This window comes from Melozone crissalis, unplaced genomic scaffold, assembly GCF_028551555.1.
Source record: "Melozone crissalis strain CALT ecotype California unplaced genomic scaffold, PUWL_Pcris_2 ptg000018l_1, whole genome shotgun sequence".
NCBI lineage: Eukaryota > Metazoa > Chordata > Aves > Passeriformes > Passerellidae > Melozone > Melozone crissalis.
The window spans coordinates 21,190,561-21,216,870 of record NW_026535796.1 but is presented as its reverse complement, the minus strand read 5'-3'; the positions used below and the strand labels follow the sequence as shown (position 1 = coordinate 21,216,870).

The 26,310-nt window shown below is 40.2% G+C and overlaps 1 protein-coding gene across 2 annotated transcripts in view; it reads right to left on the bottom strand.

Moving 5' to 3' along the window:
* Positions 1 to 26,310, bottom strand: part of MIDEAS (mitotic deacetylase associated SANT domain protein) — a 49,952-nt gene that overhangs the window by 9,065 nt on the left and 14,577 nt on the right. For both annotated transcript variants that reach the window (XM_054275441.1, XM_054275442.1), the window contains exons 2-5: positions 9,838 to 11,530; positions 5,423 to 5,746; positions 4,137 to 4,482; positions 3,655 to 3,721 (exon numbers count right to left, since the gene is read on the bottom strand). In XM_054275441.1, the coding sequence (XP_054131416.1) occupies positions 3,655 to 3,721; positions 4,137 to 4,482; positions 5,423 to 5,746; positions 9,838 to 11,295 (2,195 nt within the window). In that variant the 5' untranslated portion in view covers positions 11,296 to 11,530. The remainder of the gene's footprint in view (positions 1 to 3,654; positions 3,722 to 4,136; positions 4,483 to 5,422; positions 5,747 to 9,837; positions 11,531 to 26,310) is intronic.

Genomic DNA, 26,310 nt, shown 5'->3' with positions numbered 1-26,310 from the left:
AAAACAAAAAATATGAAACCTGTATTGCTCATTTTGTACCAAACCCAAACCCTTTCCTTCCAGCAGCATTCTCATACTTTTACATCTGAATTAGCAGACAGATTTTTCACTACGTGCAACCCACAGAGCACTACATTACTTTAAGTCAAGTGACGATCCACAGAGATTCTACTCTGTATTAGCAAGTGTGATTTTGTGCAGAGATGGGTAAGAACCCCCAATGAAAGACTGTTCTACCGTGTACTTAATGCAAAAGTGTTCCTCATTCAGATGTCAGTCAACCACACTGGTAGCTCTTGACATAGTAAAGTATAGAGAAAGAAGCTCTTTTTTGGAGAGAGCAGATCAGGCAGTGCCCAGAAGATGATAAAATTCTGGAGTCGCTTCGCTACAAAAAAGTAAAACTCCCTGCACCCAGGGCAAGGCTTGCTATAATTCTCAATTCTTGGCTTGATGCCCCACACCTAGCACAATTACCAGAGAAAGAGCATAATACAGTGCAATAAGGAATAATAACAAAAACTTCTGAGAAATGCCAACCTCCAGACTTTTCTTGTCCTCTGAAATGACACACACACATCTATTATGAAAAGCAGTTTGGAAAAGAAGTGAGGAAGCCTTGAAACAACACATAACCAGTACAAAAATCCAGAGATACCAGCAAGTGTTTCAATATGGTGTTTTGAAGTCCTAAGAGAGTCTGTTATCAAACAGGAGGAAATGGGTATGGAAGGAGAAGAAGCAAATACCTTAATTCCCTTTTCCACCCAATTCCTCATTTTGGTATTGTCATAAAACACTTGCATCATAAGATGTCATGTGTTGGAAAAGCCCATGTTAAAAAAAACTACTGACTTCTAATACACATAAAAAGATATTTTGCAAACTGTTTTTTTTTTTTCATCTGTAGCAGATACAGATGTCCTTAAAGGGAACAGTTCATGTGTAAACAAAGCAATGCAGAATTAAATTACCCTATACACTTGTTCCAACTTAATCACCCACTCAGCAGTAGCTCTCCTTTCAGAGCACACTGAGATGGAGTGCAGATTAATGTTCATGTGAACTCTTCTACTCTTTGTGATTAGTCTTGCTTACTGTTATGGCATGCAGTTTCACAGAGGAGGAAAGGCTTATGGATTATAATCTGCCCTTGAAGGGATGACTGCTCAAAACTGACACTTTGCTGCCATGTGGAAACAGATAAAAAGGCGTTTTTGCAGTAAAAACTGCACTGGGAAATTTGGGAGAGGCTGTGTCTCAGGACACAGACTCCTCTGACCTCACTTCTGAGAAAGAAAGAGACAACTGGAAGATTTGGAGGGAAAGAATGTGGGCCTTCTTGAAAGTTGCTTTTCATTTTGAAACTGAACTTGGAATATGACATCTCTGGGCTAGAAAAAAACAAAAAATTTCATCTCGTACCTGCAATGCCCAAATAAAACCAGAATTCTACTGCGAGAGTTGACACAGGTCTGCTAAATTTGGTCTGCTCTGAGCAGGGGCTTGGACCAGATGATCTCCAGAGATCCATTCAAGTTGTATTATTCCTCTGTTCCTCTACTGATGAAGTCTAGACTTGAATACATAAAGAGCTCTTGTCTGAAAGCACCAGTGGTGCTCCTGGGATGCCGTGGGAGCTGAGTGTGACAACATCCAGAACTGAGGCTGTGAATTGGGAAGGCAGTTCAGTGATGCACCACAGGTATATTTAAGGCTGCCTACTTCAGCAGTGACCCCAAGACTTTGGTGCAGCTGAACTACAAAACCAGCAGGACACAAGGATCTGTGACAACAGCTGCCTATTGTAACATTTCACAAAGAATTAAGCTTCATTATCACATTTCCTATTTCAAATCACTGCAATTAAATAACCTTTTAAGAAGCACTGACAGAAGGCTTGGCAAGCAATTAAGACTACTATATTGGGTAATCACAAGTTAGAGCCAACTTCTGACAAGACTACAAAGCCAATTAAACATTTTTTTCTTCCAAAAAAAGTGCTTCCTGCCACATTTTCTTTAAGGAAGACACATCTACATAACTGACCACAACAGTAATGCCAAACACAAAATGATACCAGGTTAATAATTTTTTGTCATTAAAAGTTAAAAGCAATTTACCTCCATAAGCATCTGCTCAGCAAGACTTAAGATGACAGTTAGACAAAGCTGCACATAACTCCCTTTTGGCAAAAGGAAACGAACTTGCACTACTAAGATACCATGGTTTGAAATTAACAGCAACGTTAATTTGAAAATATGAAAATTTTCACATACAACTAATATCACAACCAACTTTATGTCAATAACTTCAGCAATTTAAGCCAACAGACACAAGACAACTGCACCACAGAGAGGTCAAAGATTGAGACCTGAGAGGGACACAAAAAATATCTGTTCAAGAAGTTCCCCGGATTAATGTTAAATGAACCAACAGGAAAAAGATTAATTAGGCAACTTTCAAAATAAATTTATACAACAATAAATGTGCTTATTTCAATGAATGGGCTCGGTCTAGAGGAGGCTTGCAAAGGTTACAAGAAAAGTCTACGTTCATTCACAATTGCAACATTTGCTCAGGACAGGCTGCTGTGACAAGTGCAGAAAACCTGACCTTCAAACAAGAAGGCAGAATGGGAAAAGGGCAAGGAAAAAAACTGTCAGCAAATGTACCAGTCCATTTTTAAAATACAAACCATTTTGGATGAAAGCAAAAGAAGTGTTGTATTTACCTGGGGAAATTTTGAGTCAAATATCTCAAATGTTATGGGGTATGCTGCAGAGTTTGAGCAGAGATTCCTGACTGCACAGTCAGATGCGGAGCCATGTGGGTGTTTTTATGCCACATGGGTGCTTTCAAGCCATGCATCTCCATGATTAGATTTTGCAGGAGTGAATTAATTAGGTATAGTAATGGAACTACACTACCTTGCTGTAGTTCAGCAGTACTGAGCTTGAATTGATAACACTCCCAGAGCACCGGCAAAGGCTGTGCAGAGACATTTGCAGCTCTGCTCAGGTTTAGCAGGACTGACACCAAGCCTAAGCTCACAATTCCAGCTTCAACATCTCCAGACTGTGTTCCCTATTGCTCTTTCCCAGCACACAGACAGCTAAAGCCCAACCAGGCTGATTAGTTCAGGGCACACAGCCCATATGCCACTGGCCGTAGCGTTTTCAGGCTGAGCTCGCCCAGGAGAGAGCAGAGTGTTCACAGCTGTGCTGCAGCTACAACACACCTGCAACCAGACCAGTCCATGGGAGAGCTAACCCCAGTTTTCCAAGGACATTCTGTCCTTCCTCTAAAGGAGCATCATCTTCCCACCCTAAAACAAGCAGGCAGCTACAAAGAAGAGCTCGTATAAAACAACACAGGACAGATTCCCCTTTATGTAACTAACAGTAATTCAGCCAAGAGACAGGTGAGCATCAATAGAAAGCAGTTAATGTCACCAGAATTACATTTACCCAACCAAACACTATTTATCATACAGTGTAATTTTTAATCAAGACAACTTATATTTAGAACCACCAACAGGAATAGTTTTAATGCTTCTAAGAGATACATCGGTCACACAGGGAGCAGCTTGAAGGTTTAAGAGGAAGCAAGGAACACTTTTAGTAAGAGACTCTGAATCTGCTGCCTACTTACGGTTCAATGCTGACCGGGGTGGCTTCCCCCACTACGGTAAGAATCGGAGGGGTAACTTCTGAACTATCTGCAACAAGAAGGAAGAACTGCTCAGCTTCACATCTGAGATTTACTTTTCACACAGCTTGCAAATCTAATCAGAGCTGCCCATCTCTGAAAAAAGGTACCCCCAGGCTAAATAAAGGAGTTTCAGATGACCAGAGCCTTCCTCCCCTCAGCTCAAGATACTGACCTGGGAGAGGAACTAACTTTTCATTCCTAAGAACGTCAGCAGGGGGTGTTGCAGGTTGCTTGTGAACCCATCTTAACATCCATGCCTAGATGGAGCAATACTGCATTTCCTGTATTCTGGCTTCCCAAACAATCAGGAAGAAGCTCCAGTTTCACACAAACACACCACCTAAGGGCATGATGTTCCTCCCAATGCTCCACAGTTCCCAATCATAAATTACACAAGAAAGGAAAGTTAAAATGCAACTTACTTGATCGAAGCAGAGTTCTGTGACCACTTTTGGGTGTCACTGGAGGCGCAACCGAATGACCGCTTGAAGAGAGGATAGCGTTAAAATACAGCCCCGATCCTTCTCTCACTGGACTAAGGATTGGCGGAGGAGTGTAAGGAGGTAGCTCGAAGTTCCTATCTGAAGGATGGTCTGCCAGACGGACAGGTGACCGCAAGTGGCTCTGATATGGAGTAATGTTGGAATAAACAGGCGGTGCAATAAAGGTGCCGGCTTTAGGTGGTATGAACAGGGGCTCGGGTCTCGGCCGCTGCTTTGGTTTTCGGGCAAAGCCCTCTGCTTCATCCTTTGGAACAGCATCTTCGTGCTATTAGAAAAAGAAACTGCATTGTTAATTTAATTTAAAATCTCAGGTTGCTTGAAAAACAGCTTAAAATCTGGATAGAACAGCTGGAGGATGTCTCAACAATTAGCAGAAGGGGAAAGTGAGAGGAAGAACACAGGGAATGGAATGGACTGGACACAGGAACCATTAGGTAGCAGCTCTAGCTCATGTGATTATGAAGTTATATTTTACAAGAACTTCATGTACATCTGGTCCAACCTTCATGGCAGCTTTAAAAGAGAATAAAAAAGCACAGCAGAATCCTGGTACAGATACACCACAACCCTGATACAGATACACAGTGACACCAAATAGTGGTAAGAGAACAGAAGACAATATAACAGTATTTTATTAGATGGTCAAGCATTTAAATGCAGAGAAACCTCCCCAGATGCCTGCCATTCCTGTGATATCTGAACATTCTGTTGTAGTTCTGGATAGAGGAGAAGGGAAATAAAAATATCAACCCACCCACTCATCACTACCATGCTGCAGGGGAACAATCAAGTACTGACCTTCAGAACTCAGTAAAAGTTTCCGTTGCATGAGAATAAATCTTCACTTCGGATTTTATTTACATTGAGAGATATGTGCACTACTTAGAATTTATTGGTATTTATGTATGTATGAAGAAAGCACTCTTGATTCAGACAGACAACTATTCTAGTCTTACTGTCTGGCTTTATTCACTGTTTAATGAATTTAGTGAGGCACTGCCTGGCTTTACTAGCATTAGCTATAGGTCATGAAAAGCCAGCAATGCCCAAATACATGGCAACACTATGATAAAATCTCCACACTATGTACAGTCCAAGTTCAAGCCTTGAGATCAGACTACTTTAACAGAAAAGTTCATGGCTCAAAACTGTGTGATTAAATTGAACAGATGTGCCTCATCTTTGGTTTCTTAGTGCATCCATACCTGACTCGAGGTCTCCGTGTTAGTATTACGATTAGACCGCCTCCGAGTGACTATCACAGAAGGCTTCCGCTCACAAGGAGCTCGATCGTTTGTTTGGCCTTTCTGGAGCTTTCCATCCTCAGACTTCTCCTTTTCAAGGCTCTGCAAGTCAATTTTTCTCACTGGCACAGACACAGGAATGATAAGAGGCACAAGGCTGTTATCCTCCCGGGCTTTTTTGGGAGCTGGTGAAGAACTGGCGAATTCCACAACACTCTTTGAAGCTGCAGTAGGTCCTGGAGCTGTTACTAGCATACTCTTCTTCTCCTCTGAATTATCCAGCTCCTGAGAAGAAAAATAGATTCCTAAAAGTTCTGTATTACTTATGTAATAAATGAGATACCATCTCATTTTCAGTGTATATCAAGTTTCTCAAAGCAACTTGCAAGCTGAAATGGATTTGGAAGTGTTACTGGAGGTAAAAGAATATTTCACAGGGTTATTAAAATTTCATAGAATTACTTGAGGATTGCCTGTAGTCTCAACTGCTAGAACACTTATATAGGTCATTTATAAGAATTGTTTCACTACCTATGTTTTAACATTTTATTTTATGAATTTGTGTCCTGCTTTATAGCTTTTGACAACAGCTCGTCAGTTTTAGTAACGATCAAAAGCTGCAGGTTATTAATTTCAAATATTGGATTTCTGCTCCAGGGAAGACTGAACTGTGATAATATCTTAATTAAATCTCTCACACACAAAAAAAACCTAAACCCAGAGCTAGTTTTCCTTCATTTTTTTTTTCTGACTCTGGAAAACATTAAGCCTTCAAAATAAGCCAGATAATAAGATTGAGCTCATAAAATCTACTATACCAAGAAGATCCAAGACTGCCTCATTTCAAGGAGGTAGTTATTAGAGTTGGGCTAAGTTGCACAGAAAGGTTTATTCCATAACTGACTCTGCAGTTTACAAGCCTGACTGCTTCTTCACAGACACTGCAAATGTACACCTCTACCACACAGTGATGGAACACACATTTGTAAAGTCACAAGTGGCATCCATTGTCCCAGAATAAGCCTCAGGAGAAATTAATGAGGTCTGAGGACCTGCCCTCACTTCAGGCTGGTGACAGACTCCTGTACTTTCCCATAAAACTACCAATTTTGGGTCTGGAGGGCATTCATCATGTTCACCGTGCTGACAGACATCACTGGAGTCCACTGACTCTAGACAGAAAGGGGTTCCTGTAAATTTTTGTAGCTTTCCTCCACCACTTTCTGGGTACAGCAACGCATAATGACAATGTGAATGTGTGAAAAAGCACCAATTCTGACCAATCTAAAAATTTCAGGTACTTCCTGGGTGCTACACAGACATCTGTAGGTCAAGAGACCTGAACTAATTTGCTGACTACAAGAAGGAAATTATGGCAGCTCAAAAGTGCCATAGTCACTCAAAAGTGTCACTTTCCTCTGGCTTTATGGTTGGTTTACTGTGCTCCTTTTATTTCATATAAAACTGGGGGGCAATCAGCAAAGCACTCCTCCTCAGAGATGGGAGAGTTGACCCCTCCAAGCCAAAACAAGAACAGGAGACCTGAATAGTAGCACAGATAGAGAAAAAAACACCAGTAGGGACTTAATATAAATAGTTGAGACATCCTTAAAGATGTTCTGATCCACACTACAGCTTTTCTGATCACAAAAGTTCACACATACCTAATGTTTGCAAGAGGCATGACTAATTTTGGAATTAAGCCTTTTGCTTCAGATCCCTAAACAGTTTCTCAGCTGTTTGATTATTCTCAGAGGTAAGCAGAAAGGATGGGACCTACTAATGGATTTTTGGCTACCTCAGAATCCCTGTTTCAGAATTTGGGGCAGGAGGGCTGCTGGATCACTTCAGCAAGTGCAACACGTGGCACTTTCATTTAGACTCTTGCATAAATACTGAGGTATGAACTAGTCATCTAGAGTTCTCCAGGAAATCCACAGAAACCCATCAGACATCCTGGCATCGATCCTGTCTATCCCTCAAGCTGTTTCTAAAAATCTTAGAATTCACAGAAAAACCCAACTACAATAGCTGGAAGAACTGTTCCAAGGCCACATCTGTGATCTGAATAGAAACCACATCAGCCTTTTAAAAACACCTGCCCACACAGTGCTTTCTGCTATCATTCTGCATCATCTGCATCAAGGAGAGGCAGCTTCTGTCTGAAGTCAAACCAAAGCTTGTCCATGAAAGAGGCGAGACCAGAACTACAATTCTGCAAACAAAACTTTTTTCTTCCTTTTGTTTGTAGCTGCTGGTGCCCTGCGCTGTGCCAGGGGAAAGCAGCTAGGTAAGCAAAAACGTCTTCCTTCCATAAAGGAATATTTAAATTCAGACACCCTTTAAGAAAAGCATCAAGGTTTGAGAAAAGTTTTCTGTTCTTATAGAAGACAACAAGTCATACTGAAACAATTAAGGAGTTGAGAATGTACTGCAGCCTGTAGGCAGCAACAAGCATGCATCACCTGAAAAAAAGGCAGCCACAGGCCTGTTCCAAAGCGTCAGTCGTGACACTGCATGCAGACAGATATTGATGTCCACAATATTATTTTTTGCATAAGGTACACATACCTAGACTGGGATGTTCAAAAAACTGGTTCAAATTATGAATGATATCTTCTTCAATCAATAATTTAACTCTATGGCATTCTACACACTGTTCGGATAACCTATGCAGAGAAGGCTTCTAGGTTGTTTTTAACAGAAAGACACTCATAAGAGAAGCAGCCCACTCTCATTCAGCAAACATATTTTCTTTTTCTCCCTCACACAATATCCAACACCTTAAAGATGTAAAATCCATCAGACCTCTGGTAAGAATTTTATCATCTTTCAAAACCTCATCCTGAAAACCTGAAGAGATCTAAAGATAAGGAGTTCTTCTGCTAGTGCCATTATGCTTGCGTATCTGCAAAGAACAAAAGAGCATCTGTCAAAACACTTCTCTGGTCTTTACATTATGAATCAGACTGCAAGCAGACAGGCCTTCAAACAGCCAATTTCTTGCTTCATCTCTCAGGGCCTTTTCCTAAATGCTCTATTTGCTTCTTCTTGACACTCTGTTAGCCATCCAAGTGCAATGTGAATTGCAGACCTTCTGCAATATAATCACACAATGGCTGGCAAAGTAAGAGCAAATACACCATGCTACTACATACTACCAGTTCTTTATCAAATCTGCTGGTCCAACTGGAGTTAGAGCAAAAAGGATTGAAGACAACAACAAGCAAGTCAAGTCACTTTGGTTTCTGCTGTCCAAGAGATGGAGTAGGCTATGGATATTCAGCTCGTTTATTAGTTTAGTTCTTTCCCTCAAACAGCACATTCCTCTAAGGAAGAGATGGGAAAAAACAGTGACAGACAGACTAGGATAAAAAGGATGATGAGAACAAAACGGGCAATAAAATGCCTTTCCCTTTGTTGTCTGACTGGATAGCAACTCAGACACAAAAAGTGTAGGTAAAAACAGCTCATGTAATGTGTATTTCATCAGCCTTTGGCAAGAGGACTTCCAAGGAAAAGTGTGCCTCCTAAGAAGCGCTCAATAAAAGATTAGGCAACAAACCACAACTGTAAGAAAAACATTCAAAAACAATCCCTCCAAAAACCATCACTCAACTCCAAAAATCCCATCACTTGTCTCCCAATAGGCTAGTTAATTTTGAACTCTGTCATCTTGCCATATGGAATATATGCTGTTTAGTTTAGACTGATGGGATATCAAAAGGTTAGGAGTAGTGAACTACCAAATCAGTCAGCACTAAATTTCTTCCTCATTAAGTCCTACAGGAGGTCTACAGGCCCTCAGGCCATTCTTAGAAACAGGATGCTGCATGAGACAGGCCTTTGTCATGCCTGCTATTGGTCCTTCATGTAAGTGAAGCTTTCTTAGACTTTTAATATTTGAGAAATATTGAACATGTAAATTGCATTATGTAATTTTTAGATAACACATTTTAGAAACACTTCAACTGCTGAAACTGAAAAACTGGCAGGTAACCCTAAGTCTTTTAACAGAAAAGAAAGCGAATGTTAAATTGGTAAAAAGATAACAAGTAAGCTGCTTATATCTGCCTCTCAAAATTCCTCATCACCTTGAGACCTAAGCTGAAAAATTCCATGTTTTCATGTCATGGGCTAAAATAATGTTTGGTGTTAGTGAAATAAAACTGTCACTTAGAGGTTTCACTATACCACATCTCTGTTCTCCCACATCTATGAATTTCAGTAGCTGAACTTACATGCCTCCACACCAGAGCTGCCCTCGTTGCACACTTCAAGATACCATCCTATACTGCATGGGAACATGTCTTCCCTTCCTTTCAGCCCTGTTTTGTAGTGTAAAACATGCTATATGGTTAGGGTCTATACCTTACCTTTACATTCTGAAGAGAAGCCAGCTCAACAGCTTTTTGGGCCAAAGTCAGCAAATTGGCTTCTTGAGAAACACGTCGCCTCCGTCGGGTACTCTGGATTACACCACCTCTGACACTCTGAAAATCATTAGTTCTCTGACTGTTTTCTTCAGCTGCTGCTGCCTGCTTCTCCTCATCTCTACCATTCTGGGCTGCAGCTTGCCTGTCTGTTTCCATCTGGCACTGCTCACTATTCACCAGGACATCCTTCTGCCCCAGATCCAATCTTTTGGGGTGCAAATAGCTACTTTTACTGTGGCCCAGTGACTCAGGTGTTTGCTGTATCGGGATCTCTTGCTGATGTGTTTGCCAGTGGTGCAGAAATAAATTGCCAGGTTGTTCTTCTGCCTGCTTAGAAGTCAACACTTCTCCTGCAGATGTCAGCAGGCCACCTTCTTTGGAGAGCCTCCGTGACCTTCTTGGAAAGGGAATCTGCGTCTGAGGTAGGACAGTCTGCTGGTTCTGCTCTGTTAATGCCTTGAATAGCTCCTGGTTCCTCTCTGCTTGCTGAAATTGGTGTGGCATCATGTGATGCTGAGGTGCTGCAGCTGCCACATGAGGCTGTGCTATAGAAGTTGTTTGCTGCAGACCGAAGGCTTGTGTGGCAGCCTGTTGCTGCTGCTGCTGCTGAGGATAGAAATTTTCAAAGAGCTGTAGCTGGGGAAGAGCTTGCTGTTTTTGTTGTGCAGTAAATGCTGGACTGGAAGAAGTTGGGGCTTCTTGAAAGACATGTAACAGCTCAGGAAGACCTTGCTTTTGGCCTTGGTGACCAAATGCAAGTTGGAAAGGCTGCAGTGGCAGAGTTTGATTCTGCTGCTGCTGTTTCTGCATTTGATGAAAAGAATTCATTTGAGCTTGCTGTCTAACCAGGGCTTGCTGTTCCAGCTGAGCCTTTTGGGACATCATCTGCTGGACAGCGTCTCCATACAAATCCAGCTGTGACACAAACACTCCTTTCTCTTGATTTCTTTTAAGGGCTTCTGGGTGGCCATAGAAGCCTGGGGCACCAGCATTGGAGTGGGGTCCTTTTGGGTTGCCCCCAAAAACCACACTGTGGTTCCACACTGAAGGTGGAGACTGCCAGTGGCTGTCACCCCTCTCTGGTAACCGGTTTCCCATTAGTGAATTCTGCCATTTGACAGCTGTTACTGACTGGGGCATCATCACTGATTCTCCCCTATCTTGATTGTAAACAGAGTTCATCAAAGCAACGTTGTTGGGTGCACTTGTTAATCCTCCTGGATGAGAAATCTCCATAGTTTGAGAGACTGGTATATTCCCTCCGTGACCATAGTACTGTCCTTCCTTAAGCTGCTGCTGTGGCTCTTTTGATGGCACTGCTATGTCCTGCTCGTTAAAATAGGCAACTCGTTTCCCAGCCCGTTTGCTTGAAGACTTTTGCTGAGCCTGAAGATTCATGGTTCAGTCTGTTCTCCCAGCCACACACACAGTGTTTATAATCCACCCATCCCTGAGGTTGGGGGAGGAAAGGCACAGCAGTCTTTCTTTTCCATTCAGCTTCAGTAATAAAGGGCAGGAAAGAAGTCCAGATGAAAGTGCATTCACTTCCTTTTTCTTTGTGTGCTTCTCCCACTTCTTTTCACTCTTATAGTTTGTGGTTCAGAGGTCAGTAGGGTCCACTTAGTTACAGGTCCTGAAATAGAGAAGCAATTGCAATGAATCATCAACAGACATAACTGGCCTATGAATGCTCATGTGATAAGCAACAATGTGTATGTCTGTCCCATTTCCCATGGAAATGAAGACCAGGATAATAGATGGAAGAAACAACAGATCTGACCTGCTAGAAGATTGCAAAACAAAACAACTTCGTTTTACAAAATAGGTATCACACTGTACTTGCATGATGCAACTCCCTATTGCACACAGAATTCTGACTAATCCCTTAAGTTCACCCTGAAAGTTTTACTTTTACTCTTTACTACCTCTGATCTGGCCAATTACTTCCACATCTTTGTGTAGCCAGAATAATCTGGTTTTAATCTTAAGTCAAAACCACAAAACAAAAAGCCCTCATGGCTTGCCAAAAGGCCATAGTTCCCAAAGACCTTTAAAAGCCATGTATGTACACGAAGACTGCAGCCAAACATGCAACAAGATGCTCAATTCAGTATTCTGAAGGAAAAGGGTCAGGCAACAGCCCGTCACTCACACACCCATACTGACAATGATTACAGATGCCTTCCAGTCAACATCTGCCCACCCAGCATCCAAGCCCTAGGATCCCATCCTAGGGCCACAGCTTGCTCAACCTGAGGCTCTCTCAGAAGTTTTCTTCAGCTGAAAGAAACTGCTCCTGCTCAGGTCACACTCACTGAAAGGCAGTTCAGGCAGCTGCTCTTGTAACAGCTGCTTGCGGACATCAGCAAATATCTGTTAGTGAAAAGCTACAAATGTAATAGAAGAAAGCCCTTCCAGAACAGGCATTCTACATCAATTCTACCCTCCTACCCTCTTCTTCCATGAAGAAAAGCTATCCACAAACTCTAAGAGCCCAGCTTGCAGGATTAAGGTCTAATGTGTGAATACATACACTAGTATTCCTATTTGGACACCTAAAACCTTTTTAGATGTTTAGTTTTAAATTCAATTATATTATCAGATTACTACTACTAACGTTCTAGTGTAAGTCTCTATTCCTATCCTTTTCAGCGTGCATTCTGTTCTACTTTAAATCCCACAGCCAATACATTCCAGGAAAATTACAGCAAATTGTAAAAAACTATTCTTATTACACCCCTCTGTCACATAATCAAGTTTCTCTTGAGTGGAGCAGGTAAGACTAACACACACGTCCCCTCCAATGAAACCTGCAATCCATTTATTCTGCTTTCTAAAATGAAAAGTAATAAACCAAAATGATATAGCACACTGCAGTCCTGTAACCTGAGCTTCCTCAGACAGATCTGGGTACAGCGCAGGTTTTAACGCTGAGGTGGGGTTGGGAACATGACGAGGAGGAAAGGACAAAGAGTTTTAATTAACTTACGCAACTTCCACCTCAGAGGCCAAGCTTGGCTTCGGTGCCCCTAGAACCATGGGACTGTTTCAGAGCGCACTGACTCACTTCCTCAGGCTGTTACATAGCTGCTCCCCCACACCGCCTCCCCTTCGCCTTTGGCTACAAACCATGGACCTCTGCCACCCTGCATCACAGAGCCAGGGCATTCCTCCCTCCTCTAAGCACAACATCTCAGCTCATTTCCCAAGACTATCACAACAGGATGAAAATAACTCTAGGAGAAATTATGGACACGTGAGATGGAAAATTCTCTCTAAACTGCAACTAGTACACGAATGAAGATTTCATAAAGTAAGTTTTTCCTACTTCCACATTTCACTAGGAGAGGAAAAAACATCTTACAGCAGGAAACTGAATCCCTAGTAGCAAAAACGTAGAGGTGGATAAGCTGCTATATGCCTCTCAGAAACCTTAATGCTATACTCTCTCCTTGCTTTCTGCAGTACTGCAAATGTATCAGAGATAACAGCTAAACTTCAACACCTGAGGTAATACTGCAAGAGTGATTTCTGACAGTCTTACTTTGTGAAATCACCACAAACTATTTTTATCTCCAAACTAGGCAACATTTTCCTTCCACTGATGCTTTTGTAATGCTGTCACATCATTCTGATAAAAAGAATGCAAGGTCTTCTGTATATTAGAAGACATTACCAGTAGATCAAGTTTTAACCTGACAGCTTTCTGAAATTCTGCTGTAGACTTTTTACACTGTGAAGAAAAATACAACAATAATTGTCAAAAAGATGGCATTCAACTTTCAACTTGAAGGGTCCTTGTTATCAACCAAAGAAAGAAAGAAAGAGTCCAGCTGATGCTGTTCTTAACAGTTGTGGCTGGGATTTGCAGCTACCACACAGAAAAGTGCCCAGAAGACCTTTAAAAACAGGACTCTCACATTAGTAAAATGCATTGCATTAGCACAACTTCCCAAGCTTACACTTGGGTGGACTTTGGTTCTGCTTTTTCTACTACTAGGTAAGAAGACACCAGCATCACAAGGTCTAACTCGGACCAGTTTAGAACTGCAGCAATGTGGGAAAGAGATCTAACAAAACTATTAGGACGCAAAGTATAATAAGGAGTAAGTTCAGAGATAACCTAAATGAGGAAAAGGAATATGTACAATTGAAGTTGTTATTCAGGCCAACATCCAGGAAAAGAGATTTAAGGCAATTTGAACAAAACATGTTTACTGAACATCCCAGTTCTCCCAGTTACATGCAAAAATAACAACATAAGAGATCACCAAGATAAATGAGGATTTGGTGCATCTGGTATTTGATGGTAAAAGAAAGTATCACAAAATTTGCATTTTAGAAGTTCTTTCTGTATAGAAAATCTACAGAAAAGTATCTTCTATGTCATCCTAATAATAACAGCTCATAGTTTAAGCTGCAGTGATAAATGTTCAAGTTGCAGCATGACTATGCTTCAGGAAAGCTCATGCTTGGCAGCTTCACTGCATGAGCACTGTTGGCTGACTAAACAGGCTTCCCTCCCTGAGGTGGGGGGAATGAGCTCACACAATCATCATCCCAGCCAATTACCAGCTTTGGGGTTTTTCTGCTTTGTTTTGTTTTACTTGAATTTCAGCACAAGAGTCAGCCTGCAGTAGCACAGGAAAATGGCAATACGCTTCCAGGCTTAAGTGCTTTGGAGCAGTACACCCTGGACCATTCCTTACCTTTGAATAAAGCACAGAGCCAGTTCCAGTACTCTAATTCCCAGAAGATACTGTGTCTTGCCTCCAAACATACAGAAGTGTTATGATACTTAGCATTGCTTTTACACTGCACAGAGAAAAAGCAGAACGTAACATCAATATATTTTGTTTTAATAACTCTAAGATTTGGCATGCAACATCATCAGCTATATTCACTTCCAGGAGCTTCTGAAATTCAAGAACTTCTCCTGAACTTTCTCCAGATGAATATAAATTGTACATCACCTCCTTTAATACTGTAAATATTTTAATATTTCTAAGGGATTTTTGATATTGTAAGGCTTTCTCTTCCACACCTAAAAAGAATGACAAATTAGACATACATATTCAATGGGAACATATGCATATACATATCCAATGGGAACATATTTTCTGGAAGGAAAAACACCTAAGGAAAGTAATTCATGGCATGGCACCTTACTGAGAAAAGTTAGAGTTAGCATTTTTAACTAAAAACTTCTCTAGCGTATCTGCACTAATGCATTAAATAAAATCATAAACACATATAAAACATCACATGAGCTCAATTTATGCAAAGAATGCTGAAGGACTTCCTGAAGTATACAACAGGACTATGGAGTCTCTTCCTGCATGCAGGATTCTGTTCTGAAATGATGAAGTCCTTTCAAAGGAGTTATCAGAAGAGTGCAGGGCACAGACACTCAGAGCCACTCACTAGGCAGTTACCAGCCAGAACACCCATCAGCAGATTTTACCCAATTCAAAGCAGAATTATTGAGACATCCCTACCCAGTGCAGCTGTCTTGTCACAGCTTATTATTAGCCTAGAAACAGCCTGATATAAAACCTTAACTAAAGTTAAAATATTATTTGATTTAGGGAACAAATAAAAAACGCTCAATGGTAACCATTTAATGTAAAATATCTATCTCTCTTCAAAACTTGCTGCCTGTATAACTGGCAACTGTTGCCTGTATAACTGGTAACTATCCACCATTATTCCATTTCTATAAATATTCTCTTAACTAAGCATATGTGTATTTGTACAGTTTCACATATCAAGTTCATGACCTCACACACTGTAGTAATCTTGAACTTTACTCTTCAGCTCACTTTTTGAGGGCTGTGCTGTCCTGTGCTTTGTTCGGTCCATTTGCTACATCAGCTATATTTGGCATGATAAGCAAGTTCAAATTGCGCACATTTCTCATTCTCCTTTGAGATCATTTGCAAGCATTTCTCTCTGACAGAATGCTGCAGAAATGATTCAGGAAACTCAGATTTCTCCTAACACTTCAGCAAAATTGAGGATGCTGAGAATACTAACAAGCTGTAGTTGCAGTTGAAGACCATCTTTTGGTCCACCATCTTAGCTTTAAAATTCCTCTCGTTTAGGGTTTTATTCATGTGAAATAAAGTGTTCCTCTGTTCTAGCTAATGTACATTCTCAGCCTTAACTGCAACAATGCTGTCACTGTTCCTTACAGGAAATCTGTCAGATTAGGGCAATGACAATCATTTCTCACTAAGTCCTCCTGCTGCCAGCAAGTGAAATTATGGTTCTCCCCAGTAAGCAGCTCAATCACTTTCAACGAGGATGATGGACAGATTCCAAGAACAATCTTACATTTAAGACAAATGCAGCAAGTTACCCCGTGTCCTTCTGAGACAGAGCAATCAAACCTTCCTTCTCCAATTTGCTCATTATGGTAAAATCCCACATTTATGAAACACATAAAGAATTATAATACATATTTTAATAATAACAGAGGAAACAACTCACTTTTAAGATCACACAACAAACAAGGTTAAAAATTAAGCAATATAATATAATATAATATAATATAATATAATATAATATAATATAATAGCTACCAGTTCCCCTTCAAACCTGAAAGAAAATTTGGGTTTAATTAAATCTACTTGTGAAAGATGGAAAGTGGGTATGCTATTCACACATGTGCAGAAAGGGCAAAAACGTTTAAATTCCTCCAGCGCAACAGAAGGTCAGAAGAGGCTAATGGGGTAGATTTTGTTTCTGGCTTTTGTGGTTTGCATTTTTGAAAATGACTGGAGAGTTACAGGTCATCACAAACTTGTTCCAGCCAGCAGAAATCTGCCTCTATGAAACCACCAGCACCATTTGCAAAAGTCTTTAGTGAGAACATAGAAAAGGCTGAAAGCATGGGTCAGTTTTTGTGTTTGTAAAAGACTTGCAAAGCTTATTACATATAACCTATGCTTACTCTGCTGTATATGGAAACAGCTTCAATCCCTCCTTCCAAAGCCTCTCCCGCACACTCACTTTGTCACATTTTCTTCCAGACAGTTACCTACATCAAAATTCCTGCAGATTGTTTTCAACCTCCCACTCACCACCTTCAGACACCTTGAACAGGAAGGATAACAGCACAGCACAGAAAATAAACCATGTTTGTAAATTCTATACAGTTAAGCACAGCAATCTATGTTCTGAAGAAAGCAGGGGAAAACTCAAAGCAACTAAAAAACACAATATGGTGCAAGAAAGCAAAATAAATAAATACAAAGATGACGGTTTTATGTTTCTGTCACTTTATCACCAATGGTATGGCATTTTCCAGACATCCTGAATGTCTGTCTCTATAGCAAAAGTTGTGTTTTCCAGGAGTGTGGAACCAACTGTGCAGTCCTGCAGTTTAAAAGAAGCCCACTATAAAGAATGTAATTAGGTATCAAGCATCTCCCCTAACACCTCCAAGTACTAAACTAATCCAGAGAATTTATCAGGTCGAAGTCCTAGAATCAACAAAGCCTATGAAATGGGGAAGGCTTACTTGTTGTGTAACACTGCATAGCAAAAAAAGGAATCCTACAGCAGGCCTGTAATAAAGACAAAGAGATGAAAGGAAAGGTGCTTCACAGGCAGACAACAAAAGGAAAAACACAGCATCCAGGAAGTTTGGCAACTTCCACTGATTCCTGAAGGTGCCTGCCTGAGGCTAGCAAACACATACCTAAATAAGTAGTATGCATATGACCTGCCCAAATTTTCATGTGATTGGCCCATTTCTATTGCAGAGCAAGACTGATGCTATGACTGACTACAGGGGCACCCCTGCCCTGAGGACACACTTAAAATTACTGTGCTGCCACTTTCACTTTCCCATTTTCGGAGGATGGGAGTTAATAAAGCTTTATTAAACCACTGTACTAACCAGAGACTCAAAAATGAAACCCATCAGCTCTGTGAGGTGAAACATGTGAGAAAGCGGTCATGCTGAGAAGGACCACGTGCCAGCAAAATCAGGTCCCTTGTACTGGACAACCACACACCCCAAACCACTGCTCCAATCTAAACCATTCCTGACATTCAGCACCACCAGAGGTTAATTATCCACAGTGAGCAAAATAACACAAAATGTAGAACAACCATATTGTCTGGGAAAAATATACATACCCAAATGGAAATACATGAACTCCACTTCACAAAGGAACCAATCCAAGGAGAAACACAAATCCTACTTCAAGAAAAGATTTTGGTTTATGGTAAAGGGGGTAATAAGTGTGAAACAATGAAAATGCAATCCTTTATACATTATTTAATTAGATACATTTCTGTTCCAATGGTCTTCAAATTCACCAAAGCACGCACTCTGATTCTATCTGGACCTACTTTTGACATCCATGGATGTGATTTTATTTATCCACATCACCACCATTTTTCCACACTTAATCTAAACACACAGAGCCATCCTAGTATGGAGGATGTTACAGAGAAGGATTTTGGTGTTTTGAATTACAGGGTCTGAAGCACCTCAGATACACCTCAAAGGGAAGCTTTCAGGTAACAGTTCTATGAGGGGAACGTCATACACTGTTGCTGAACACTTAAAAATAACCTAAATTTTGGGGTTGTCTTCCTCAGTTCAAACTGCAAACGTGGTTACAAGTTTATTGGAGGTTTCCTTTCCAAAACATACCCAGGATTTTCCACATAATTTTGTTCTAATGGATGAGGAAGAGACAAAAAGTTGCTACAAAGAAAATGCCCATCAAGTGCTGATTAGTCTTATCCTTATGACAAGCCAGACAAAACCTGGCTAACACAAACAGCTCCACCAGAAGAAAATCAGTATGGATAAGGTAGGAAAACTACTAAAAAGACAGACTAAAAAACTTAACAGATAATTAAACAAACAACAAAAGGGAAAAAAAAGCCACAACCAGTTTTTTTTTTTAAAGGAACTGACAATGTTGCTTCTACTAGTTATTGAAAGGATATGTAAGATCTTCACTTATTTTCCACCAAAACTTTGAGTGCTGTTTCCAAAATAACCGAAATTTCATGCAAACCTCATCACATGAAAACAAATTATTCATGATTTGCAGCAGACTAATCTTTTGTCATGTACCACGAGAGAGGCAGCTCCACAATCCAGACTCTTGTAAACACAAACACAGGAAAGCCCATCTTTACAAATGGCTTTGCAACACAGACCAGGATTATCCTTTAATAAAATACATACATGGTACATTTCTTATATTGGTTAATGTTTATAAACTGTACTGAAGTTAGGAATAATTGTTATTATAATATGTCATGATGATAAACCCTGATCTGAAGAGGTTTGGGCAGTCTTAGAGAGCAGAACGAGCACAGTTATTAGGGAGTAAGAAATGCTGCTTTCAGGCTTTGTGAAATTACAGGAACATCATTCCTTCCCACTGGAAATGGGTTAACAGTGTAAGCCCTTAGACAGTTATTTTAAGCTTTTTTGTTTGGAGCTGTCTGGGAAGGCAGTTGCTAGCAACAGAGGCTAACATGCAGGAATCACAGCAGGCTCCAAACTCAGAATGGCAAAGAGCAAGCCAAAAGCTTTTCCCTGCCCTCGCATTCTCGTACCTGACAGGACCACAACACATCCTTCACTCCAAATGCCTCTCCTGCCACAAACACACCAGCTGCAGAACTGCATGCATACCCCAGAGACAGACCATATCTCTCTGCACTTTAGCACTGAGAAGAAAACACAACTGAATGCACTTTAGCACTGAGAAGAAAACACAACTGAATGCAACAGGAAAGATTGCTACAGGTTCAGTTGTTTCCATCTCAACCTCTTCAGCACTCCAGCAAAAAAAAACAGGCTTGCACACACATCCAGTGTACAGAACAACAAAGTCTGAGTGTTTTACAGATTCCTTTCAGGCTCTGCAAGGGGTAACGGGCTACAACTTAAGGAAGAGAATGGTGAAAGTTCATAGAGACAGTGATACTTTCCACTCCCAGAGATTTCTTCATGAGAAATATAAAGGTACTCAATTCCTCAGCCTGAGCCCCTGGCAGAGACATTCTTAAGACCATCAAGTAGGCATCATCACTCACCCAAGTCTGGCTGGACAGTAGCTGAGACTACACATACAGGCAGAACCCTGGGATCTGGGATCAGTATCCAACTCTGCTACAGACATACACCTTAAGCAAGCCACTTCAAATTGTTTCATAAAATAATACTTGAAACCAAAAACGTTGATATTAATGGAGTATTTTGAGGTCATAAAAATTGTATTATCTTTAACAACAGCCACTAACTGCCTAGATGGAGAGTCTTCCACAAAGGGCTTAGAAGTCTAATTTCAGACATGATGCAATCAGGGTAGTGATAACCAAAGAAGAGGGAATAAGACAAAAAGTGAAGGAAAAAAGTCGCACAATAACATAGTTCTCTTTTGTCACATGCCTGCCTCTATCTCACTTGACCCAGAAATATCTTTGTTTATCAGCAGTTATCTAAGCTGAAACAGTGCTGACCTTGGCTTGCCCACATCCACACACTTGCAGCAAACAGATGACAGTATTGACTGAGCACAGTCTTTTACAGCACTGACAGGGCTTCAGTTCAAATTTCTAAAATTACGTCTTTTAGGAATTCCTGTTGACTATAAAAGGGTCTCTTTATTGTGCTGGTCTGTTACAAGGTACAGTAAGCTCTTGGCCATGACTGGGGCTGTCAGGCATTACAGCAATGCAGCTAAGCAAATGCACACCAGTACTGGGAGTAGGAACACTGAAAGATGTGGGCAAGCAGGATCATCACACAGTGGAAAACAGTAAGGTTTTAAGACTCCACGGGCTTAGAGCAGTCTGATTTCTTAACCTTTAATTAAAAAATCAAAGCACTCTCCAGGTTTCTGGATTCAGAGCTCCCTGCCAGTTACCTGACAGACACCTGCTCAATCTCCTCCTTTTAGCCACAGGGATTTCAGTGGAGGAAGGAAAGAGCAGATGGCTGGCACCAACAGTGGATCAAATACAAAGCGCTTCCATTTCTGTAGTGGCTTATTTGTATCCTCACTAGCATTATAAAAGCACTTCCACTATTGGGCATAAGTGACATCAGCCTCATATGGACTCAGAGCAAAGTCAGGAATTTCCTAAAGATTCAGCTCAACAAACCTACCTGAAACCAAACGTGCCACTCATTCCGTACTTCATAACTAGAAAGAAAATAAGTTATTTGATAACAGCATGAGGAAAAATGTTCTCCATTAAGAATCCTTACAAAGCTAACTGAGCAAAAGACTCAGCTGTTAGTAAAACAAAGTTGAGGTCACTATGATTAAGTTCAATACTATGAGAAAAACTAAAATTTATGCATTAATCCACCTGGAGATGGAATTCTATGAGTTTTAAGGAGATCAGAAGTATCCTGCACTTGCACAGTTTACTCTGCATGTCCTCGAATATAAATATATTTTAATTGAAGTCATAACATTTTGATTCAATAATCCCACATTACACTTTGAACAGCTGTATTTGCTAAAGATACAGGCTATGAAATTGCTATTAACAGGAACAATAAGTCCTTGCAAATTGTGAAAAAAAAAGTCAGGATATAAATAATTCGAAGATCAGACTTACTAGAAAAGCTGTTAAGATCATCTGCACTGAACACTTGACCATCTACAAAAGAAATCACTAAGCATGAAGGAAAAAAAATTCTCTTATATTATATAGTTTTCACTTCAGAATGAAGGGCTAATGAACTAATCATGTCTTCAGGTATATGGATTCCATTAACCTGATTGTCTCACACCACAGAAACTCTGAGACTGATGCCCCTTTACAATCCATAATGCATCTAGTCATCCAGTTTGATGCCAGTTTGGATGGGGCTCTGAGCAACATGGACTTGAGCAAAGTGTTCCACCCTTTGCCAGGGGGGTGGAATGAGATGATCTTTAAGTCCAAACCAAAGCAAACCATTCTGATTTTGTGATAATGGATTCTAAAATATTTTTTCACACCAGGTATATAGCACTCCTTTATTTCAAGTAGGTTAATTCAAGTGGTCCAGCTTATGTCCCACAGCATCTGATGACATTACTATTTTCAACACATCTCCAAACAATAAGAATGAACATCCAATCTCTCATCAGCAGGCTGAGAGACAACTGTGAAACAAATGTTACACAGTTCTTCCCCATCTGGGAATCCACCAAGGCAGAAAAACATTCTACCATCATACCACAGACAAATTTCTCCTACAGAAAGTAGTTGAAGGAACTTGTCCATGAACAAACTTCATGTTAGTGGAACAATTACCATTTAGATAATACTTGGCAATAGTTAAAGCAATATATCAACACCAATTTATTTAACTTCACAACATGTGTCACTTGCAACACGCTGTATTTCTACCAGGTACACAAAGAGAGACAAAGCAGTCTATTTTGCAGTCAAAAGCAAAAAGGCAGCCAAGATGAGGTTATTCTTCTGCATTTCTTTTATCTCAATTTTGTCTACAGACTGCATTTGCAAGATTTTAGGTAAAGCATCTTCATTTGAACACTTATACCGAATTCAGAAACTACTACAGAACACTACCTTTTAAGTATGCTGTAGAACTCTCCCCATCCAGAGGCAAATTTTAAGGCAATTTATATAAAAGTCACAAAGTCTTCTAAAGCACATGAAATTTCAATTGTAGACATTAAAGGCTCTAGCATTAAAATATACATGTCAGTGTCATAGAAGGGATCTCTGATACTCCACAGATGCAGTGTTCCATAACACCTTCGCACTCTCCTCAAGCTCTGCCTGGAACTGCAGCCTACGGAGAAGGGCTCTTCCACTTGCATGATCTGTGGTGGCTGGGGTTTTAGGCTTCCTTTTTTTTAAAAGAAAATGACAACACTGGGCAGGTGTACTGCTCTTATTGCCCATGGCTTCATTCCCTGTGCTATAGTAAAGAAACCAAATTACAGCATTTTCTACTTTACATGGCTGCACGGCCTCATAATCACAGTAAAACAGCATTAAAGAATGCATAAAGAGTATACTCTTAATGCACTTACTCTGGCAATGTCTCTTTAAGGGACTGAATTACTATTTTTCCCTTTTTATTGAAGACGGCTAAGTCTGGGAGAGGGAGATTTCAAAATTACTTGCCTGAAGAGGTCTAGGACAAATGAGATAACCTAACTTGATCTCAGGTTAGTGCCTATCCTTTCAATCATATTTAGTCTCTTACTCAGTTTGAAATCCCATCCTAAGGTTGGCTAAAGTGCACATGAAACCTCTCCAAAACATTTCTTCCTATTTCAGCCCGCCCACGAGACTGTATGCCATGCATATTAATAAACTCAAGATAAGCATACAGCAGTCAATGCAGGTTTATTGTGGATCTAAAAATACCATGCTAGCTTTTACTAGAGTTGTCATTTGTAAGACTTATGTGCATACACGCGAACCTTGGCTGTCGTGGTGTCTAGGGGACACAGAGAAATTCAGGATACTAGGCAGACCTACTCAGGTGCAGTCATGACATTGTTACTAACTTTGCCTAAGAATTAGATAAAAATGCTGAAGAATCTCATCCAATTCCTTCCCTGCATGCAATTACAAAATCATATATGGACAAAGAAGGGAAGGTATTTATTTATACCTATTAGCTGATTAACGCTGATACAAGCTTTCATATGTTTACATCAGACGCTTATGGGCATTTATGCTTATGAGCACCATAAGCACAATCTGGATTCAGAGAATCAAAAAAAGGGGCTCTAAAAGCCTGTAAGAGTGTTTTTAGCAACTACCACGACATGCATATTCCTCCCATCTTCACAATCACATTCCCAACCACCACTCCAAGAAAAAAGAATTTTTGTTCTTTCCCTACAACTGCAACATCTGAGATGCCACAAATAAGACACAACTTTCAGGCCCACAGGGAATGGATGCATTGTAACTGCATGTGATGCCTTGAGAGGCTACCTAGAACAGAGGCTAGATAGTGTTAAAGGAATAAGATAGGTATTTATTCAAAAGATATCACACATGTTCAGAGCTCACTCGTGCAGGGAACCAGCTTCCGCATCTTCCACTCCTTCAACCCTGTGACTGAATGTTCTGTTTCACCTGGACAAGAGCAACCTGTACTGATTTTTAGCAGGAGGACAGCACACATCACAGCAGCTGGACTACAGGAACAAGGGTCCTTTCAGCAGACTGTGGAAAGAGCTCTGCCACTACTCCCACTGCCCCTTCTGAGGGCCCCAGAATCAGGGAGCACCGTGGTCCTTGGCTACTGTTTTAAGCTGCAGCAGCAAATGTCAGATTTCTGTCACTGAAGGGCTGAGAGGGAGAAGGCATGGTCAGAACAATCACACATTTGGTTGTGAAATATAGTCAGGTTTCACAGAAAAAAAAATAAAATAGGACCCAGAGTTTTTTAAATGCAAACAGTACAGATGAAATTGGCAGTGTCATTTTTCCCTCTACATAAAAAGATACGTACTTGTCACAGCTATTTACAGGGGGGAAAACAAACAAACAAAAAACAGCAACAGAACTAAGCCTTGAGAGCTATGCATGAGGAATGCTGTCACAATATTACTTTTAAAAAAAAAAGGGCAAGTACTGATTTGCACATAATTGATGACATTCACCTATTACAGTAGGTTAAACAGTTAAATCAATGCTCTTCCAAAGTCTTGCACCACTTCTACTTGTGGTTTTGTTCTCTCTCTCTTACCGAAAATCTTAAACATTGCACAAAAGTTTCCCTTGCAGACAAAACCTGACAAATTAGAGTCATAAAAGCACTGTCAGAGCCACAAAAATGAACAAAAAAGCAGAAGGAAATTCACACTCATTGCTATCTGCACATTAGACCATCAGGAAAAACGTTTAAATAAAAGAATGGCTTTTACACATATACAGATCCTGCAGGTAGCAGGCTAAGTTTGTATTACTGCAGACCTTTCTGAACCCAGTGGCTCTGCTTAAGCAAGGTTTCCACACTCTTCAGATGTTTTCAGCTCACTTTCTGCAAGACTTGTGACCCTGGTGTTGGCATAAAGCTTCACAGTAGCACCAGTGCAGAGACAGGGATTACATCCTCAGCAGCATTTTCAGAGGCCCAGGGCTGAAGAATTCACGCTTCCAACTGAGGTCAGGCACGATGGTTGGTTTCCATTCGGTCTCATTTGTGTCGCAACACACAAGAAGCTAACAAGTGAGAAAAGGGTGAGATGACAAAAAAACTAGCAGAAAGAAGAAAATCTCCTCAAACCACAAGTGTATCAGCCCCTCCAGATGCCTTTCCTCTTGCTCCTACATTTCCAGTAGATTTTGTCCATTTTCTAGAATATGATGTCTTAGAGGTTAACATACTTAGTTCCACAAAGACATCATGGCAGTTCAAACTGTTCCAAAAGATATGAACCACCCATCCAATTGAGCCACAATAATAACTTCTTAGTGTGTCACCTTCCTTTTTTTTAAAGGTATATTTTAATAACTGATAATTTCTTAAATGCAATTTTTTTACTTATACCCTACCTGGTAACAGTAAGATAGATTTGGACATATAAAAAACTGCATCCAATAAAAAGAAGTTGTTTATAATTTTGTTACAGTTCTTAGCTCCCTTCCTTGAAGAAATTGAATTTTCCCTTCCTTGAAAAAGGTTTTCTAAAACATTTTTCTTATTTCTGTTGTTAATAAATATATATGTATTTAATTTTATGCACAGATATTTGCATGTAAAGAGAAATTAGCACCTTTTTCTTATATATGGAGAGAATGTTGTGTGCCAGTTTTGTCAGTATCACTGGGAAAACTGCTCATAGTTTCAAATATTGCAAATTGTTTAAAATAATTTGAAAATTTTCATACACTAAGCTCCCTTAGCATTCAGTAGACATTGGATTTAAAAGTTCAAGTTTTTAAAAGCAGCAGCTGGAAATACCCCACCTGTCAGCTCCTCAGCTCCCAGTATCATTTCACTAGTTCTCTAGTCAACTTCTAAAATAAGTGTATCTGCGGCTCCAATGTTAAAAAGGGAAATTGCCATCCACAGTGCCGATTTTGTATTTTTTTACGCTTAAGTAGGTAAAATGACATTTTTGGCAGTCCTTGAAAAAATGGTTTAAAATAAAGACCACAGCAATAAATATACTATGCTTGCCTAGCTGCATCAGTAAAAATTTCCTCAGCTGAATATGGACACATTTTTTTCCTGTTTCTTGTGGAGAAATAATTCTTCAGCAACAAAATCCAAGTCCTGATGTGTTTCTTGCTAATAATCTGTGTACTTACAACAGTATCTACTACTGAGAGTGACTTGGCTGTTAAACTAAACTAGCCTAGGAATATTTTCCACCATAATTCCAGGAAGAAACGGAAGATGTATACTTGTGATTGGTTAACACTCTC